At 34.9% G+C, this 22,541-nt stretch overlaps 3 protein-coding genes across 4 annotated transcripts in view; 2 read left to right on the forward strand and 1 right to left on the reverse strand.

The window, feature by feature from the left end:
- LOC113522310 (uncharacterized) overlaps window positions 1–1,425 on the reverse strand; it is a gene marked incomplete at its 3' end in the record, with an annotated part of 31,111 nt that extends 29,686 nt beyond the window's left edge. Inside the window, exon 1 of the mRNA XM_052897133.1 lies at window positions 1,160–1,425. Within this exon, the coding sequence (XP_052753093.1) occupies window positions 1,160–1,259 (100 nt within the window). The remainder of the gene's footprint in view (window positions 1–1,159) is intronic.
- Window positions 1,426–2,131: 706 nt separating this feature from the next.
- Window positions 2,132–6,247, forward strand: LOC128201149 (uncharacterized protein K02A2.6-like). Its single transcript, XM_052897134.1, has one exon. It carries the CDS (start codon window positions 2,132–2,134, stop codon window positions 6,245–6,247), a length of 4,116 nt encoding a protein of 1,371 aa, XP_052753094.1.
- An 855-nt stretch (window positions 6,248–7,102) lies between these two features.
- The window catches only part of LOC113509995 (tyrosine-protein phosphatase 69D), a 48,111-nt gene continuing 32,672 nt past the window's right edge, over window positions 7,103–22,541 (forward strand). For both annotated transcript variants that reach the window (XM_052897063.1, XM_052897064.1), the window contains exons 1-9: window positions 7,103–7,386; window positions 12,284–12,419; window positions 13,180–13,460; window positions 14,783–15,525; window positions 15,981–16,163; window positions 18,154–18,260; window positions 19,227–19,371; window positions 21,425–21,510; window positions 21,901–22,038. In XM_052897063.1, coding sequence (XP_052753023.1) covers window positions 7,302–7,386; window positions 12,284–12,419; window positions 13,180–13,460; window positions 14,783–15,525; window positions 15,981–16,163; window positions 18,154–18,260; window positions 19,227–19,371; window positions 21,425–21,510; window positions 21,901–22,038 — 1,904 coding nt within the window. In that variant the 5' untranslated portion in view covers window positions 7,103–7,301. The remainder of the gene's footprint in view (window positions 7,387–12,283; window positions 12,420–13,179; window positions 13,461–14,782; window positions 15,526–15,980; window positions 16,164–18,153; window positions 18,261–19,226; window positions 19,372–21,424; window positions 21,511–21,900; window positions 22,039–22,541) is intronic.

The raw sequence follows: 22,541 nt of genomic DNA on the forward strand, positions 1-22,541 counted from the left end.
AGGGAGGAGGGAGCAAAATTGTCTGTCACAGCAAAACGCAAGTGACATTCAATGATGCCCAAAGACATTTCTGAGAATACTTACCTCAATGGGCTCAAGCCCCTTCTCTCTCTCTCGACAAATAGTTCTAAGTACATCAATGCATTTCCCATAAAAACAATTTAACTAGTTGTAATAAAATATTCATAGTATGATACAGAATTATTAATATTTTTAAAATAGTTTACATTTATGAAAAATAATTTAGCTGTTAGACTAAAATTAGAGCATGATTTAATAAAAATTATAATATAATATATAAGTTTCACCCAATATTGAAACTTATCTTCACAAACTTTCTGTTATAATATTAATAGGATAGTGAGATATGTATTGGTTGGATGTGTTTATCTTTTATTAAAACTCCTAATTTCCTTATATTTTAATTTTTATTCAATCAAGCTCTAACTTTCGTCTAACAGACAAATTTGTTTTCATAAATGTAGTTAGCTAGTTTATCATGCTTTTATAAGTATTATTAATAATAATAGGCATTAGACAAAAATGTTACATTGACTTAGCAATTTTATAATTGTTATATCTGGAGTCATAGAAATATATCCTAAATCTATATCCACTGCTTGAAAAACCCATATCTAATAATGAAATATGAATAGGTTGTTTAAATTATAGAATCCATGCAAGAACAAATCTCAATATAATAGACAAATTAAATTCATTAAAAAATAATCAATAGCTAGTCAATATTTTGTAAGAAGGTTCTATAAATATACAATAACAAAGAAACATTTTTGTATTTTTTACAATCATAATATACACATAATAACAACCATATAAACACTGTAAATGCTGATCAGGATATATTTATTATCTTATTCTCAGTTAATAGCATACAATGAAAGAGATCCAAGTGAATGTAGTCTCAGTGATAATGATAATAAGATTTCCATTTGTTATTTGTGGCTGTCCTAACAAAAAATATAAATGCATATAATTATTTAAAATTAATCTAGATAGGTACATGCGATCTCCACATTTGAAGAGCCGCATAGATTACTTGACAGATCGTTCTGCTATCAAATAGTTGTCTTAACTTTTAAGCAAATTTATACACAAGAAATATATACATCAAATAAACAAACACATATAACAAACTTACCATAAATTGTCTTAATTTCGTTGTTATTACCAGCATTATCACAATGAACGCACAAAATAAATATAATAAAAATGGCTCCTAACGTGTACTGAATATACATTTTAATACACAACGCACACGTAAAACACGCGTGCAAAATGATTAAACAGTATTAATAAACCACATTTTCATGTTAGTACACAAAAGAAAATGGAAATAAACTCGTTATCAGGTCATTTATTTCGTGTAAATCGTTTTAATCAAGCAACCATTGCGCTAGACCCCGCCATCTGTCATTCATTTGTCAATAAACAAGTAGAGGAGTGTCAAAAACAGTAATCTACTATTATCTACTATCTAAATCTACCATGTACCATAGACAAGTTCACAGTATGGTAATGGGCCGGTCGGAGCCATCCGGTAATAAGCCGGTAAGTCTCGTAAAAAAATTATGTGGCTACAAATACAACGCAAATGATACAATGCAACAAAATAGTATTTATAAAACTGGACAACCTTGTCCAAGGAACAAATTCTATATCCTTATTTCCTTACATTAAAATCTAAAACAGATTCTTAATCGCTTATATAAGATAGAGAAAAATATAGGCTCCTTATCCCGATCAGTAAACATTCCAATTATGTGATCGATGTTACGGGTAGAAGCTAGTCTCAAAATAATTTTTATTACAAATTTCCATACAAGCTTCATCGTAATCGATTTAATATGTAATATCTTTATTCTTTCAATAGGTGCAAATAGAATAGTACATTCCGCCTATGCTATAGGTGTACACTGACTAAGCCTTAGTGAGGGATGATAAATGAGGATGAAACCTGTGGTATAACACCTCCTACTATCATAGTCTTTTTATCATCTAAGCGATCTGTCATTAATAACTTATGTCACGATTACATTAACATTAAACGATTTACATCTATTCTATGTTTTAATATTATATTGTTATTACAACATTAATCTGGCGACGAGGTATGTCGTTAGAACGTTTTAATTTTAATACATTCGACAATAACACAGAAGATTGGGAATACTATATACAAAGATTTGAAATAGAACTGCAACTCCATGGCCTCGACGGAAGATCCCCAGATTGCAATAACAAGAGGAAACAATTACTTCTCTCCCGAGTTGGTTCAACAGCATTCAAGATACTTGTGGATTATTTTCGCCCATCTGCAGTAACGTCAAAAACCTACGATGAACTTGTCAAAGTACTTCATGAATATTACGGCAAAAAACGGTATGTCCTTTCCGAACGAGTATCTTTTGCAACAAGATATAGAAATGAAAACGAAACGATTTCACAATTCATATTACAACTTCGTTCACTCGCCGGGTACTGTGAATTTGGTAACACACTAGAAGAACGTATTAGAGATCAATTAGTAATTGGTATTAATAATATTGTATGGCAACAAGAACTTATAAAAGAACACCCAACAAACGATTCCAAACTCGCTGATGTTATAGCTACATTGAACAAACTAGAACAAGCAGAAATCCAGAGCCAACGTATAACAAACACCACTACCATTGAAACAACTGCCGAATTACAAGCCGTAAACAAAATCAATACTCGAACCAGCAAGAGATCTGTAAAAGAAACGCCAAATTCATCAAAAAAATGTATATTCTGTGGGGGAAATTTTCACCAAAACATAAACGAATGTCCTGCAAAAGGGAAGAGATGCAATGCTTGCAACAAATTGAACCACTTCTCAAACGTTTGCATAAGTAGTGGCCGTCTTAAAATCAATAAATATAATACAAGGCATATTGCTTTCAAAAAACAATCAAATCTCAATGATAGTGAGAATGAAAATTCAGGGGATGAGAGCATACATACCTGTACAATTAAGTTCCCAAATTCGGTTAGCAAAATTATGATATCAACAGAACTCAACAATAAGTTAGTTGAAATGTTATATGATCCTGGAGCTGTACGCTCCGTCATTGGTAAAAGACTTTGGGAAACAATTGGACGGCCATCATTAAAAACATGTAAGAATCTTGTTGCCTATACTGACGTTAAGATTGAAACGTTAGGGGTTTGTGACATTTCCGTGAAGGCTTTTAACACAGTGAAAGTATTGTCGGCTTATGTGACACAACATAATGACCTGCCATTATTTGGCTTAGATTGGTGTCTACAATTCAACTTGCCTATGCCACCTGGTGCCCGTCTGTGCAACATTAAGGAACCCACAACAAAAACGAAGTCCGATATGAACACCAAAGATAGCTATGAGATTGACCTCATTCTAAAAGATTTTGAAACATTGTGTGACGGAAAGTTGGGAACAATTAACTGTCATAGCGCGAAAATCCATATCCCCAGTAATATACGACCGAAGGCATTCCGGCCGCGACCAGTTCCTCTCGCATTACAAGAACAAGTCAATGAGGAGCTGAAGCGTTTAGTACGTGAGGGGGTCTTAGAACAAATAGACACCATGGCAACGCCGATTGAGTGGGCATCACCCATAGTTATTGCGATAAAATCAAATGGAAACGTACGCATCTGTGCTGATTTCAAGGTAACAATCAATCAATACGTACAAGTAGATGATTACCCACTACCGAGATTTGAAGAAATTACCTCAAAACTAGCAGGAGGACAATTATTCACTAAAATAGACCTTAAAGATGCCTATCTCCAACTATTGGTACATCCAGAGTCTAGAAGGTACTTAACCATCTCAACACACAAAGGTTACTTCCAGTATAAACGATTACCCTTTGGTATATCTTTTGCACCAGCAGTTTTCCAAAGAATCATGCACCAAATCCTAAGTGGGTTGGATGGAGTTGTATGCTACCTCGATGACATATTAATTACAGCTGGTACTCGTCAAGAACACATAAAACGAGTCAGAACAGTATTACAAAGGCTACAAGAAGCAGGTATCAAAAGTCAAATTTCCAAATGTTCTTGGTTACAGGAAAGTGTGACTTTTCTCGGTCATAAAATTGACAAAAATGGGTTACATCCAACATCAGAACGAGTTGAAGCCATCAAGAAGATGCCTACTCCAACCAACGTAGCTGAATTACGATCCTTTTTGGGTTCTATTACGTATTATGGTAGATTTATTGATAATTTACATGTTAGATGCGCTCCCTTGTATCGCCACTTAAAAAAGAATCAAAAGTGGGAGTGGACCATCGAGGACACGCAAATAACAAACGATCTGAAAAACACTCTGACATCGAATGAAACCCTTGCTCACTATGATGAGAGTAAACCCATCTACGTCAGCAGTGACGCTTCCGATAAGGGAGTTGGTGCAGTCCTTTTTCATAAAATAGACAATACAATGCGACCCGTCGCTTTTGCTTCCAGAACATTATCTGAAACGGAACGTAGATACTCAACAATCGATAAAGAAGCATTAGGTATTGTCTACTCAGTAACAAAGTTCCACCAATATCTCTATGGTCGGAAATTTACTTTTTTAACGGATCACAAACCTCTCGAACGTATTTTTAGCCAAGATAGAGAGACACCTAAAATTGCAAGCAATCGCCTGCTTAGATGGGCCATGATTCTGAATAGTTACGAATATACTATTAACTACCATTCAGCCAAGGAAAATAGCCCAGCTGATGTATTATCAAGACTGCCACTACCTAATTGTGATACAACAATAGAAGAACGAATAGGATTGCCGAAATTTTCACATCTCCTACACCTTAGACTAAGTAACATACCTGTAACAAAACATGAGCTCAGAAAAGAAACACGTAGCGATACAAACCTTAACAAAATTAAACAATATCTAACGAACCACTGGCCAGAAAAGAAAGAACTATCAAACGATATGCATACATATTACGAAAAAAGAGAACAAATGTCATTTGAAGATGGAATAATTTTGTGGAATGGAAGATTATGTATACCCAAGAAGTTACAGCCTGCTATGCTTGAAATGTTACACGACGGACATAACGGCGTCAATGCTATGCAGTCACTAGCGAGACTGCATGTTTATTGGCCAAACATAGACAAAGACATCCAGAATTTCTTAAAACGGTGCACACTCTGTCAAGCTTCAAGGAGTAATACTAATGCTGCGCCAGTGTATCCTTGGGGAGTACCACCAGAACCGTGGTATAGGTTACATATAGATTTTGCGGGCCCATTTTTTGGATATATGTGGCTCATAGTAATAGACGCCTATACAAAATGGCTAGAGATTATACCAATGAAATCAACAACATCGAGATCAACAATATCTCATCTAGATACTATATTCGCAACATTTGGCGTGCCCAAATATATCGTTACCGATAATGGTCCTCAATTTATATCTGACGAGTTTAAAACTCACTGTCAAAATATTGGTATAACACACATTAGAACGACCCCATACCACCCTAGAACAAATGGATTAGCAGAACGTGCTGTTCGTACATTTAAAGAACGTTTGTTAGCTTCGGACAAGAGTATCGATTTGCATGAACGACTTAGCAGGATCCTTCAAGCTTATAGGAACACAACCCGTCGATCAACAAACCGAACTCCTTTTGAAGCAATGTTTGGAAGGCCAATGCGTACTACCTTCGATTTATTAAAACCAAACATACAAGATGACTTAGAACGGATGAGGCTGTATAAAGAAATAAGACCAACACAGAAGGTAGTCGTTCCGCCAACATACAAACACGGAGATAAAGTTTGGGTAAATAAACCCACAGGGAAGGGATCTGATGCAGGTATAATAATAAAATGCAACGGACCATACTCCTATGAGGTACAGTTTTCGAACGGAGTCCAACAACGCAAACATTCCGATCATTTACGCCCAAGACTATCTAGCAGTCAAGATGGCATTCCAGCATATACTCACTATCAACGAATCACAGATAGAGAAGCTCGACTACAACATAGTGGTGATTGTGGAAGACAATCATCACCAGTACCCTCTACCAGCAGGCAACACCCTGAAGGTTCAACACCACATGATGGTATTTTTGTTGCCACCTCAGCATCGAGAAACGATGAAATTACCCCTACTGATCCGCGGCCACAGTTACTACGTCGCTCACTACGCCAGCGGAAAATACCAGCACGTTACGGTTTCTAAAAACTGTATTTCCATTGGGGGGAGTAATGTGGTATAACACCTCCTACTATCATAGTCTTTTTATCATCTAAGCGATCTGTCATTAATAACTTATGTCACGATTACATTAACATTAAACGATTTACATCTATTCTATGTTTTAATATTATATTGTTATTACAACAAAACCAAGCCAGTTCGCTTATCGTAATGAATTTAACAAATATTAACTAGGATGGTTTCCAGGAACAACAGCGTGGAGATCAACCTAACTGGATATTAAATTGATATGCTTCAGATATCTATTATAATTTTGGAATACCTATTGATCAAGTATTTTGATAGAGATATACACTGGATGCGTCCTGCAAATATTACGGGATACTAATAAAATTGCAAATTATAACTGGTTATTAATAAAACGGAATATCTGCGTGTTCTTAAAAAAATATGTTCGTAATTCGTTATTATTTAAAATATTTTTCTTGTTTTTTATTAAATTATATTCTCCCGCCTTTTTATAAAGACATTTATTTTCCGGTCGCGGCCGTCTTCTTCAGTTTGGTTCTGATCTGTGTGCTATTTTTTAAAAGCACGCTGTATCGTATTAAGGTATTTTGTTGTTCCGTAGTCAAGAGATTATGTATGTTTTGTGGAAGATCACCCCTATAAGGACGATTAAATCTCCAGATGGAAAGACTATCATCTAAATGAATCTATGAAAAATTATTTCTATAATATGTCACTGGTGCCTCGCTGGTATGTACTGATAGCGCAGATGGGGCTTACCATCCCATTATCACCCATTAAAAATAAAATGAAAGGGATATAGTAATAATCAATCAATTAATTTGGCAACCTTGATCCATAGTAATTTCTTTCCTGAATCTGGTAACCTTATGTAGCGGATTGTTTGTTCGGCTTCGGGTGTCACCCGCTTTGTAATTTAGTGATAATTATAGAAATAATCAGTGCAACTGTTGTTTAAGTGAAAAGAAAATGATTTAATGATAGTGAAATGAGTCTACTATCACAATATCTTACGAACTTTATGTAAAAAGTAGCAGCTTCCGCCATGACAATGGGCCATACCGACGGGAAGTGTCTAGCGATTCCTGTTCTATATTTTGTGTGTATTGCGTTGTGTTATTCAATTGTAGGTGAGTAATGCCTGCTTTTATATTATTTTTAGAACTATCATAACTGATATGTACTTTGTAGTAATTATTTAAGTTACAACTAACTTACTGAACGTATGTACTTGAGAGCATTTTTTACTTCTTGTTTCCTGCAATAATGGGACTGATACAAGACGATTACATTAATTATATAGTTTGTTTAAGAGACTAAAAATATAACTAATTTACTATTTAAATTCGTCTTATTATAAGCAAATACTAAACTATTTGTTTATCAAAGAAAACATACTAATATTATATCTACAATTAAGAATTTCATGATTCTTTTAATTTAAAATATACAGCTAGATACAAAAATACACTACCTCTATATTTTTTTCTAATAAACCTAATTTTAATGTTCTAAAAATTAAATAGTTACAACAGGTCGTTCTTTGCTGTTGAATTATTTTCTATTCCATTCTATTCAATGTTGTTCTTGTAAAATAACTTACAATAATCTAACCTAAACTAAAGGAACCCATTGACCATATTTCCTATCTAAAAAAATGTGTAGAACACTGAAGCAATGATTCAGAAAATTATGTATAAAATTTAGTAAAATAAGAGTTTAAAAATATTTATATGTGTCATTCCTAAGTAGGGCATTTCTTCAAAATAATGAATGTTTAATATACAAAAGAGTATATATAAACAATGATCAGGTTTCCCAGAAGAAAATGTTTTATTCCTATTTTTAGTGAGCTTTCTGCATGACTAAGTGACTATTCCAGCCTCATTTTTTTTAATGGATTATAAAAGAATTTTAACAGATTATAAAAGAATGGTAAGCTCAGGATTACATTCAAAGAGATCAGAAGAAGAGAGTAACAAAAGCAATCCTGTACCTTATGGTTAAGAATGTTCTTTGAATAGATTGAAAGTCTGGACTGTTGATAAAATACTTATCTCATTCAACATTTTCAGTTCAGTCAACACTTTTAACAGTTTCTTCCATAGGAAAAAGGATTGTTAATAATAGGGACTAATGACCCCATCGTTAGCATTATACCCTGTTAGATCCACCTCCATGCTGTACCCCTGGAATTGTAATTATTTCTTGATGAATTTACTATGATTGACTCTGCTTTTATCCTCATTTATCTTCCCCCATTGGTGCCTTACCAGCATAAAATACTGTAGGCAGAATTTCCGTTTAATGTTTATTTATCTATAAAAAACAGCCATATCCTACTAGGTTGCCAGTGAGTGATAAATGAGAGTTAGGGCAACTGACCTATCATAACGAATTCAGGAATCAAGTTTAATGGTTTATAGAAGAGACTGCATAAAGACCAACATGTAAGAATATATTGCTAGCAATAAGAGTTCTCTCACCATTTGTCAGAAGATTTTTTTTTTAATGGCTGAAAATGGAACAGTAATCCCGCCTGCGCTATCGGTATACGCTGGCAGGGCACCAGTAAGAAGTGATAGGTGAGGATGAAAGCAGGTCGGTTAGCCCATCATGAAGAATTGTGTAAGAATTAACCACGATGATTTCCAGGGGGAACTGCATGGACGTCGACCTGATGAGGGTACATTGCTAGCAATGGAACTATTAGATTCCATTACTAACAATCCCTTTCCCCCCTTTGTTAGAAGGTTAATTATAGAAGGAGGTTTTCAATTCAGTTATTTGTATTTATTATTATTTGTTACCTCACAACTCTGTCATTTATAAACTGGTTTGGAAAATTATTTATCAGAATCAGAATTGGTTCTGCCACAATATTGTTAGTGAGAATGTTACATGTATGTATAAGCACAGTAAGGCAATCTTATTGCTGAGAGGAATCTTTTCTAAACAACCTTATAGAAACAGACTAATTATTGTACAAGTAGGTATGGTAATAATGTGTGATTTGGAAAGTTTGAAATAATAGTTTAAAAATATTAACAGACATAATTATAAGTACCTATATATTAATATTAAAAACAGAATTAATATCCATCCTTGTCTAATATTGTAAATACAAAAGTAAGTTTGTTTGTTTATTACACTTGTACATCTAAACCACTGACTGGATTACCCTAGAAATAGTTATAGCCTTCTTTTTCAACAAAGTCGCAAGTAAATGGTGATATATATGGTAATTATGACTCTGTTTTGTAATTTACAAATATTTGCAATTAAATGTGTCTATGAAATTTCTTAACAAATTTGTGTTATAACAAAAATAAAAGTAAGTAATATTTGTGCTAATTTTAGTTACTAATTTTGCTAAATGTCTATATGTAATAACATTGCATATTGTGAATAAATTACAATGTAATTTTCCTTGATCAATCATCATCATCATGTTATAACATGACACACAAAGCTACACAATGCTTTGTTTCAGATATAAATTTTTAAAGAGTAATACAATATAAGTATATCAATAAAAACACAAATAAAATAAAAAAAAAAATCCATTTTCATAAAAAAATGGTACCAAAAAACAAAATATCTCCCAAGTTCTATTTAAAACAAAATATGCACATATCTTGTGTGTATGTGCACCATCACACAGTTCATTCATAATGAGGTACCTGGGGGGAAGGGATTGTTAGTAATGGGGAGGTTAGTCCCCATTGCTATCAATATACCTTATCAGGTCGCGATTCCCCTGGAAACTACAGTGAATAATTTATCCTTCAATTTGTCACAATGAGCTAACTGACCTGCCTTTTCATCTTCACTAATCATCCCTCACTGGTGTCTTGCCAGTGTATATCGATAGCACAGTCGGTGTTACGATTCCTTTATCAATCATTAAAAAAAAATTCGCCCTCACCTCCCTGGTCAGAGTCTTCCGGGTCAAAGTGTGACGGCCTAAGCAGTAGACAAGCGTTTCAGCGGAGATAGCACGCTTTGACGGCTGTTCTCATTCTTACGACGCCGTACGCGGCTGATAGAAGCAGAGTTGTATAAGTGTGACCAAAATCGTTCAGCGAAACGCGAATGGAGCTGAATAAGTGTGAATAGTCCCTAGAGGCGGAACAGCGCTGAACGCTCTCTACAGCATTCGCATAATAAATACATATTTATTCTCATTTTACACTGAGTTGCCGCGAAAGCAGAATAGACGTGGAAAGCTGAATGGATGCGTACACGTCTCCATACAAAATCATTGTTTTCTATGGGATAAAGCTGAACAGAGCTGAATAAGTGTGAATAGTCCCTTAGGCGTACGCCACAGTCCATCAGTACGAGTCGACACTTCGTCGCTCCCCTCTCGCGGGCTTGGAGTACCATCTGCGCTCGTTCCTGCACGCGCCCGATGAAGCTGTAAAGGCCATGTGCGTCCAATAGCAAGTATAGCTCGAAAAAAAAACATGTAACACATATAGTTTCAGTAAGAAAAAGCTTATACAGCTGTGTTTTATTAGGACTATTAGATAATGTTCCATGGATATTAGACAACTGATAGTCATCCCTTTTTAAAATACGTACATATTTTTATATATATATATATATATATATATATATATATATATATATATATATATATATATATATATATATATATATATATATATATATATATATATATATATATAATTGACTTATTCGTAAGAATGTCAAACGTCTCATAAGCTTATTTTAACTATTGCACTGTTTTGCCTCTTTTTTTTTTGTACCAACTTCCCAATTTGAAAAGTGACAAAATTTTTATGAATACGACAGTATGTGTATACCAAATTGTATCACGATTGGTCGGACAACAAACAAAGAAACTCACTTTTAATTATTTCACATATGTGATATAAGTAAGCATTGATAATTCATGTGTGAATGTATTATATTAATCTTCACTGTTCTTTGTCTCTTGGGTAGTAATTTACATTATCTATGGTTTCATATTAATATTGCCATGATTAATGTGTTACTTTAAAAAAAATTTACAATAAAGCTGCTCATGTTAATTTACCATAATTAAAATTAGATTTCGGTTCTCTGTACTTAGGGGCAATAATTATTAATTATATAGTCCAAGGTTCCTAAACTTGTAAGATAATGGAACACCCACCAAATTACTTTTATATTTATAGAACTACTATTCAAAGATACTATAATTTAAGTAAGAACAAAAACTGAATTGAATAACGAAATTGTTTCACTGTATACATAATTTCACGTTTTGTCAACGTGGTTGAATATGGCTGTTTTTTATGGATAAACATTAACGTTTCATACTGTATAAATAATTTCACGAATCTCTGGTGCCTTCACTACGGAACCCCTAGATACTGCGGAACCCACTTTAAAAATAGCTGATATAGCCTATAATAATAATAATAAATAAATTTTATTCTAATAAACTTAATAATTTTGAATAGTAATTTTTTTTAAAAACTACCGCCCAGTTCGAAATGAAATTTTAGCTGAGAAGAACGGGCAAAAAAGCTGTTGCTTTTTTCAAATATAAGTTAAGCTTACAACAAAAGAACTATGAATAGATAAAATGATTATCACAAACTTCGTACATATAATGAAAAATAAAATAAAAAGCTATCAAGCTACAATCAATCACAGTTACAATCAATATTAATACATGTTGTCCGTGTGGTCCCGGCATGTAAAAGACCGCCCCTTCCATACCTGTGATTGTCGTAAAGAAATTTAATGATAGAGGAACAAGCAACAGCGTCATCTTAAAACATCTCTAAAAACCTAATTGTGGTTACCGACCTGCCTGCCTAGCATAGTAACTACTCGTAAAATCCCTTATGGAGAAAATTTATGTCCAGCAGTGGAAAGTTAACTGCTGAAACGATGATAATTAACACAGAAATACTATAAAATGTATCATCATTTGTCATCAGATTACCTTATCAAGTCAATTGATTCTCTATTTACATTTGTATTAAGTAACTATATTATAAATTTCAGGTCTGGACGCATCCGAATTAGATGTAGCACCAAAAGGCGAGATTGGCGGGCAAGCTAACTTGACGTGCTCTGTGAAAGCAGAAACGGCGAATATAACGTGGATATTTAAAGAAAAGGTTATAGAAGAAGACGAACGGTCAGTACTCACATATCACGTCATATTATCCTCTAATAATAGAATTATAACCACAGAACGAGGTAAAAGTCGTATTAATATGAAATGATAATGAATGTTTGTTACGTCAGGGATTGATATAAAAAGTACTTATTTAATATTACTCATAATTTATTTTTTAAATATAATTTGTTTTTTAAATATAATTTATTTTTATATAATAATTTATTTTATTAAAGTATTTTATTTTACACTAGGTGTTGCCTGGATGTTAGTAAAGGACACTAGCGGTCCCATTGCTAGCAGTTAGTCTGTCAGAAAAAAAAAATGGGGTGGAAAATGTGGTTAATTTTTGATGAAATCGTTGCGAAGTGTTAACTGACTCACTTTCATCCTCACCTATCGTTCCTTATTAGTGCGCTGTCAGCTAAGCAAGACAACTCTTCCATCCATTAAAAGAATTGCAAAAACGTAATCGAAATTAAAAATAAATTTTGAACCTTTCGATTTAAATCGATTCCGTTCGATCCATTCTGAAAAACTATTTGCTTTCATGAACATCTTAATCTAGACAAATTTAAGGCAAATGTAAATAGACTATTCGTGAGTCCGCAAGCTCCATTTTAGACTATATCATCCCACCTTCGATTGGGTAGAATTGTGATCAATCGCGCTTAACAGTAAAAAAAAGCAAAAACTTAAAACACATTCAACTCGTTGAAAAGTCTGGTACAATCGACTCTGTACAAAATAAAATAACATTGTAATATTTTCTCCACAGAATAAAAGAGAAGGTGATAACAGTATCGGGAAAAGATGTATATGACACGCCAGTCAAATTAACAATCTCTAATTTAACAATAACGAATGCCACGAAAGAAGACGAGGGGAATTATACGTGTATTGCCAAATTAGATAACGATGAAGAAACTACTAAAGTTATGACACTTGATATGCGCTTCCCTGGTAAACTGGTCAATAACACCAAGGGACCTCTAGTACAGAATACCACTAAAGCTACCGAAAAAAGTGCTAGTGTAGACCTTTTTTGTATATTTGAAGGTAATATAGCTTTAAATTACTACTGCTCAACTATAGTATACTCTGTTAAGTCTATAGTACTGTTTATATCTATAGGCGATGGTTACTATTTTCCATCAGGTGGGCCGTCAGCTTGTTTGACATTCAGAGATGCATGAAAAAAACTTAAAGTGACTGCAAAGTCTACTTATTTCTCGATTTGCCCAATGGTTAGCTAGTAAAGAACACAGTCCGGTGTTAAGTCCGTTATTATTATTTTTAAAAATAGAAAGCTATTTTTTTTAAATAATGAAAATGTTTATAAAAATTGACTAAAATGTATTGCTAGATATTAGTATGAACTCTTGGTATGAAATTGTAACAAAATAACGAAATAGCCAGCACTATATTGTTTTTAAAACTTATGTTCATTTTCTAACAATATTAATATACATGCACAACCGGAATTTTATGAACTCACTATGTTTGTCGTTTCCGACAACTATTTCGACTTCATCCGAAAGTCTTCTTGGGGGGGTGGGGGGGCGTACGGCGCTTTGTATTACAGCGTCTCGTCTCGCACTGCAGGCTGCAGCTCGCAGACGCGGTAAGGACGTCAGTGCGGGCGGGGATGGGGATGGAAATAGCGGTAGCTAATATAATGGTACTGTTGGTTTCGTACTGCTTGTATTTACTGGGTACAGAGGAATAACACCTGAGTCCTCAGGAATGGCAACGCATGGGGGGGTATCATGGGCGAAACAGTATACTCTGTTATGTCCATGGTACTGCTCATGTCTATAGGCGACGGTTACCACTTTCCATCAGGTGGGCCGTCAGCTTGTTTGCCATTCTAAGTCGTATAAAAAAAAAAAAAAGATATGAAGAGAAAGGCCGATAAGTTTAGACTCGATTTATTTACAGAATTCTCCGCAATTTATAGGAATAAATTAAATTATAAAACTAGCGGTGTTACTCGTTCTATCCTTCTCGCAACATCTTGTCGTCTTGTTCCTGTGATATTTGTATAGACGGTCGCTTGCCGATTGTAATGTTTAGCACGTGCGTTGCTAAGCACCTATAGTACTATCGAAGATGAGTGGATGTGTCCAATGTATTTGTAGTTGACTAGGAAGGACTTTCGTCTTCGCTACTGCTGTCTTCTGACCTGTTCAACACTGTCTAGCACGCCAAGCTCACCGTGCCTTCTTTTAATTCCCTTTGTGCATGTATATAGCCAAGACTACATCCATATCTATCACAGTGATTAGCTATTTCAATAGATATTATGCTGTAATTAATTAGTTTGCTGTATACAGTACGAAATAATCAGGTTTTTTAAATAGCAATTTATTTTATCACAGTGTACGACATGCCTACCGAAGTACAATGGTGGAAGAAAGCTGAAAAAGGTTATGATTTTGGCGGCAGAACAGCGGAGCCTATTAACCTGAGGCAAATAAAGAGCGAATATAAACTTCATATCGACAAAGAAGCCAATGGCACGTACATCTGTGAGATATTTGATAAAGTCAGCTTAAAAAACATATCCGGCGAGACTGACATAATTGTATATGCAGAACCAGAGATCAAAATTAATAGCGTTGTACCTATTAACACAACACAACTCTATATTAATTGGACTGTACATTCATATAACTTGCCTGTAGATGCTTATTATTTATATATAAAAGAGGTAAAGGCCACCAACGGAACTGACGGCTTTGAGCTTCTCCCCGTAAAGATTGATATCAGAAACACGTCGTACATTATCAAGAACCTTACGAAATCTGCCACATATAAAGTTAAACTTCATGTAAAAACTAGAATGGGGGAAGCAAATGATAATTTCACTGATGCGGTGACAACTCTGGACAAAGAGCCCATGTTTATTCCAGAAATTTCCATAAATGGGTTTTCAGCTACTTCGGTTACGTTAGGACTCATGGCACCGCCCACAGTGATAGCAAATTTGATTCACTACTACATACTCGAGGCGAAGAAAAAAGGTGAAACTACACCTCGTCAAGCATACCACTCTCGGGACAATAGGAACCTTCCATACATGTTTGATAGCTTGGAACCCTACAGCACTTACATTTTTCGGGTGAGAATGTTTACTTGTTGTATTTATTATTCATCTTGATTCAACTTTGTGACGTCTCAGTCTCGTGTTTCAATATTAGGAGTAATGCTCTTAGATTAAGTGATCTTACATAAGCAGCCTGGTAATTTTCATGCTTGTAAGGCCTACGCTTGCATCATTTAAACACAATGAAATGCAATGTAGCCATAACCTCAAACATATTGCAGGATGGCAATGAGACTTCAGTGCCTTTTCTTGTATTAGTCTTATTGATGGTGGACAATGAATGACTCCAATGATGATGATTATCAGTATTCAAAAGGTCTCGTTAAATTTGATTTTTAACTGCTTAGTTAAAAATCTAGACTATCCTGTCTTAAAGAGATTCCTAGCTCGCTCGGCCTCCTGCTCCCTGATATCTCGATGACATTTGTTTGTTTTTTAATTAAAAAAATTGTTTACATGTGCATCAACAGGTGCGTGCATGTTCCGACTACACCAAGACCTGCGGGGAGTGGTCGAAAGAGAAGGAGGCGGCAACACTAGATGGTATACCGGGGAAACCCAGCGATGTGCACATAAATTGCACCACTAGTCGCGTTGTGATACTCACGTGGAAGCCGCCGCTGAAACCCAACGCTGAAATTAAAGGATACACAGTGAGTTAAAAAGAATGATAACCTAATAATACCTTACTGGGGGGAAAGGGATTGTTAGTAATGGAGACTAAAAATCCCATTGCTAGCAATATACCCAACCAGGTCGACCTCCTCGCGGTTCCCCCTGGAAACTATCATGGTTAATTCCTGATGAATTCATCATGATGGGCTAACCGGCCTGTTTTCATTCTCATCTATCACCCTTCACTGGTGCTGCGCCAGCGTATCGCGTTAGCGCAGGCGGGGTTACCATACCATTTTCACCCATCAAAAAAATACTACTTTACTAATATTATAAATATGAAAGTCTTAGCGTCTTAACGACTATAAATATGAAAGTTAGTTTGTTTGTTTATTTGTTACCTTTTTGCGTTTCAACGTCTCGACCAATCGTCATAAATTTAACATACTTATTAAATAAAAGTATATTTATTAGATTTCTTATCCCAGTTAATCAACATGGTCACGCGAATAACAATTACGCGTACAAAGTCAGGGGTAAAAGCTAGTCTGTTTTTAATTACTTCTCGTTATTGGTTTAGGATAGTATGAGTAAAGGATGATAAGTTAGGATGAAGTCAGGTCACTTGGCCCACGGTAATCTAATCACCAATAACAAAGCAGCACCTTTCCTGGCAATATACCCTATCAGGTGTATATATACATGTTATTATTAATAATTTTAAATAAAACTTATATAAAAGCGACACGTAGTTTATTAGAGAGAGATTACAAAAAGAGCATTGACAGGTTTTTTTTTTAATACGCACTGGAAAGGGTACTATTTTTATACAATATATACTCTATCTACACCAACTGTTATACAAAGGTCACATGAAAGGGATTACTTTTAATAATAAGGCCACATTTTTTTTTTTGTGTTTATTTCTTGTTTTTTTTTTTTTGTTTTTAAGTAATCTATTATAATTGTTTGGAAGTACAATGAAGTTTATTTAACTACGTTTATTACAATAGCACATGCAAAATATTTATTAGGTACTAAATTTTACCCGCGACTTTGTCCGCGTGACCGGAATATGTTTACTGACAGCGATAAAAAGTAGCTTATATCTTTCTCGATCCTATATAGTATGTGTAAATCAAATTTCATAATAATTGGATAAGGCGTTATAAGGTAACATACAAACAAACTCGCTTTCACATTTATAATATTAGTAAGGGTTCACCCTCTTCGTAAGGTATCAAACCTCCAAAATTTTCTATCGACTCTATCAACTGTTCAACCTGTAAATAGCAAAACTCACAATGATAACTCATCGCCCATCAATCCGCATCAGAAAGGTTATCTTAAAAGTCATGCTCTCAGTGCCCACTCAATGATGAAGCCCAAATCCATCATATGATAAGTCAACCAGCTGCAAACCTTGGCATACGCGAGCGTACACCAAAAGCGCAAACGCAAATGCTTGGGAACTGAAACCCAATACATAGCACAAAAAAAAATATATTATTAAGGAATAATCAATAAAAAAAAGATATTCAATTTTACCATATTTTAAGAGGGTTCCTACCACCAAATTTATCGTTAAACTCAAGCATTAAGGATAAAAAAGTAATTTAAATATCTATAAGTATTCCATAATTTTCACCCGACTACGTACGGTACGCATGGGGGGTATCATGGGTGAAATAGTATACTCTGTTATGTTATGGTACTGCTCATGTCTATAGGCGACGGATACCACTTTCCATCAGGTGGACCGTCAGCTTGTTTGCCATTCTAAGTTGTATAAAAAAAAAAAATTATGTTTGTCACCTTATAACTCCATCATCTATAAATTTCTTTTTTATCTGATATACAATTAAAGAATATACTTATAGATTGGTCAAATAAAAATGTTATCAAAATCGGTACAGAAGTTTAGTTTATAATCAATATACCATAATTGATGTCAGTTTTTTTTTTTTTTTTTTTGTGGAACACAATCTTCAATTTTTAACTGGAATTTTTATTTTTTTTTTTTTTCAGATGGAACTGACGGGCAATGCAAATTTCAAAGATCGTTACGGTAACATGAAGGAAGAAATATGGGGACCATTGACTAAATTCACCACTAACGATTCTCGAAGTATTAGGTACGTATCTTTTTCATTAAAAATTTGATTTTATGTTTGTGGAATAGATAAAAGTTAGGTTCTACCTGAAAATCGTTGTGGTTATTTAGTGCTGTATTCATCACAATTGGCCTACTCTCTTATGATCTTGATTTCTCTCCGCCTATTTATTATTTCTCACTGGTGCCCCGTCAGCGTAATTATACCGATAGCGCAGGCGGGGTTACCGTTTCATCTTCACACATAAAAAAAACCGAGGTTTTTTTTTTTTACTAAAGAATACCGTTTCCCTAAATATTGAGAGCCAATTCAACACTTCACTATCGGAATATCAAGTGAAATGATGAATTTACAATTTATTTATTTGGTTTTAAGTTTTAAATGTTCTGTTTTTATGTCTATAAATATTATAATTTTATTTATTTATAATTTACTCACGACACTTACAGTATTCCAAAAATTTTAAACAGCATTTAAATACAATTTTTTATACAACTTAGAATGGTAAACAAGCTGACGGCCCACCTGATGGAAAGTGGTAACCGTCGCCTATAGACATGAGCAGTACCATGGACATAACAGAGTATACTGTTTCGTCCATGATACCCCCATGCGTTGCCATTCCTGAGGACTCAGGTGTTATTCCTCTGTACCCAATAAATTCACGCCATATCTCATCCTTCAAACCGAAACACAGCCATGCAAACACAACTGCTTCACGGTTGAAACACGAATGGGACAGAGGTACACAAGCAATCGACTTTTGTACAAAGTCTCCCTCTGGTATTAAATTTGTCATTAAATATATCAATATCTGGTTGCTGAGCAATCAGAGAATTGAGCAGAGAAATAGCCTGATAAGTGGGAGCAAACTGAGCAGTACAGGTGCGAACCGGCGGTGCCGATAATAATCGACAAGCACGCAATCGCATGCGGCGTTGGGGTGCGTACAATTTATGATATGAAAAAACCGTGGTTGGTGTTTAGGGTGGACGGGCTGCAGCCGAACACGAACTACACTGTGCGGCTGAGCGCCATGACGCGCATGCGGCGGCGCGGCGACCACGACACGCGGCGCTGCGCCACGCCGCCCGAGCCGCCCGACGTGCCGCCGCGCCCGCGCTGGCGCAAGGTACAAGTCTATATACCTACTAAATACAATATCTAAATAAACCGAACTCATATACGGAATAACCCGACTGTGGAACTTACAAAAAGTGACAATAGTTCCAATTGTACTCTCCACGACAGGTGTGATACCGAAACAGCTGCATCAGTCGATAAATACGCTAAAGTTACCACCCAATCTCTCTTCATTTCAAGAGTTTCCTCTTGTCGGTGCAACTAATTCATGCATCTTTCAGCCAGCTCTATCCAAGGCCATATCCTTGACCTCCCCATACGAAATGACACCTAGTGTTTCTTTTATCTGTCCCATGTAGTTATTCCTCGGTCTTCCTCTTCCTCTTTTGCCCTCTATTTTTCCTTCTACTGTGCCCAACCCAATACTTACCATCAATCACAGAAAGCCGTAATCCTAAATACGTGCCGAATTATCGGGAAGTTACTGCAAATTGGACTAGAAGTTCCTGGTACATCTACAGGTTAACATAATATTACAAACAGATTACACAAACAAATTACATTTATACAAACAACATAGCAGACAGTTATGCACTTGGCTTAAGCCCGTGTACACCTGTAAAACCGGTTTTAAGCCAAAATATCGTAAATTTAAAATATAATAATAATAATTTATTTATTCGCTGAAAAACACAGTGTACAGATGCTAGTAATAATATGTTATGAACAAGCGTGTTTAACCAAAACAATGGCATGCAAAATTTTAATATTTTTATAGTATTTTTTTTTTTACTAGTAATGACAAAGTATTATGTATGTGTTTATAAAGTGGAATTGTTTTCTAATCTTACAAGCCCTTAATTAAGTAGTAACACTTGTCCAAAAGTCATTTGTATCATACCATACGGTCGTTAACTGAACATACGCCTCCTCCATAAAGGGGATTTTTACAATATTTTTCACACTTGACAGGCAGGCAGCTTGGTAAACGCAGTTAGGCTTAGGCTTTAGTGATGTTTTAGGAGGGACGCTGCTGCCCGTCTCTTGACTATTAAGTTCCCTTAGTCGCCTCTTACAACACCCACGGGAAAGGAAGGGGTGGCCAACTCTATACCGTACTTTCCATTTCTGTACATAGGTCTACCGACCTATGGAAGTAACAACTGATTAACTAACTGGCCTGTTTTCATTCTCATCTATCACCCTTTACTGGTGCTCCGCCGGCGTATCCCGTTAACGCAGGTGGGGTTACCATACCATTTTTATCCATAAAAAAAAAAGAAAAAAAAATTTGGGGGTAAGGAATTGTTAGTAATGGGGGACAAATAGTCCCATTACTAGCAATATACCCTGTCAGATCGACCTCCACGTAATTCTCTCTGGAAACCATCGTAGCTAATTCTAGTTGAATTCGTCAGGATGGGCTAACTGATCTGCTTTTATCTTCATCAGTCATTTATCATTGGTGCCCCGCCATTGTATACCGATAGCGTTAATGATGATGACTTACAAAATCGTTTGCCCTGACTGACTATCAACTAGGCATGGAAAGTATTGCTACATTTAATTCATTATAATTTGATAAAATGATTGTTTATATTCACAGCGGTATCAAAAATGACAAATCATAGAAGTGATTTTCGCTTGCACTGATTTAATATCATACTCGCTACTATTTACTATTGAAAGTGAAATATGATTTATAATTTTTGTGATAAGTACAAGCGAATAGGGACTTTAACGCAGCGTGATAAAGTCTCCATTCGCTCGCTTTGTACGGCCCAGTCGGCCGTCTTTCCCTTCACTGCTAACCAAACAAATGATGATATCCAGCCATCACGTTACTAGCAATGAGATTACTGGTCTCCATTTCTAATAATCCATTCTCTTCCAGTCATCCTTAGTTAGGGAAAAACAGTAATTATCAATATTTTTCACCTTTCGACCGTTTTCTTTAGGACAAAGGTTTAATTTCACTCTATGTACTTACCCTTAAATGAATTATAATTTAGGAATTCCCTCTGAATACTACAATTAGTAAATACCAAAATTTGTTAGTACCTTACTAAACTATAACTATTTCTCTTTCTATTTGCTTTCAGATTCACGACACGAATAATAATAAATATTATTTTAAAATGTTTTTACCGAGAATCACAGAAAGAAATGGACCTATTTGCTGCTATAGGTAATCAGAGATTTTTTATTATATATATATATACTATTGCAATGACTATACTAATATTATATAAAAGAGTTTGTTTGTTTGTTTGTTGCCTTATAGCGCCTTAACGACTTAACCAATCACTATGAAATTTTATATACACTTACTATTATGGGATAGAGAATATCCTTCTCTAGATGTTGAATGAATGACTTTCCATCAGATGGGCTGGCATGTAAGCGTCATAAAAACAAAACAAATTGTTACAAGTATCTATTATGACAATTCATTACAAAAATCAAAATTTTCCTTTTTATAATATTAGTATAGATAAATAATAATGTGCATTAAAGTTTAAATAAATAAGTAGCTTTTTGCTATTTTAAGTTGTATAAAAAAATATTACTGCCTCAGGGTGTTTATGGTCCGTCTTCTACCGGACATGGACTGGAAAAACCTCCAGCAGCCTCCGGAAATCAATATCATACAGTACGAGGAGGCGCATGCGGTGCAACCTGTTATCGGTGCTTACCTCACAGACATCATATCCAAGTGAGTGGCAAACAGTACATAAATCAAAAATTGCAATCCCTATTGGGGACTATTTAAGATTATTTTCCAAAAGGCTTGGTCCCTTAAAAAGGGCGCGTATGTACTTTTAGACCTTGACGCATAGCTGAAAATATCGCACCTATCTTTTAGATGGGCATCAGACAATGATGGACAAAGCCCCTTCCCCTCCGCTCCCACCCTTACCATCTCTTAAATAAATTGTATTGTATTGTATTGTATTGTAAAATCTTTATTGTACATAATTCAAATTAAGCACTGATAAATGATTTAATATACAATGGCGGACTTATCCCATAAAAGGATCTCTTACATTTTTCATACATCTTTGGCAACCATTGCACATGCCTTCATCGAATTACTTTTAAAAAAAATTATAATAATATTAACTTTTAAAGAGACGAGTGTTAATACGATCATTTAAGTAAACTATGATAAAGAGATATAAAAAAAAAAAATGTAGAATAAAAAGTAATCACTTGATT

This window comes from Galleria mellonella, unplaced genomic scaffold (genome assembly GCF_026898425.1).
Source record: "Galleria mellonella isolate WM207_F2 unplaced genomic scaffold, CSIRO_AGI_GalMel_v1 utg352, whole genome shotgun sequence".
NCBI lineage: Eukaryota > Metazoa > Arthropoda > Insecta > Lepidoptera > Pyralidae > Galleria > Galleria mellonella.

Coding starts and splice junctions, on each gene's coding strand:
- LOC128201149 (XM_052897134.1), top strand. CDS start 2,132: ATGTCGTTAGAACGTTTTAATTTTAATACATTCGACAATAACACAGAA.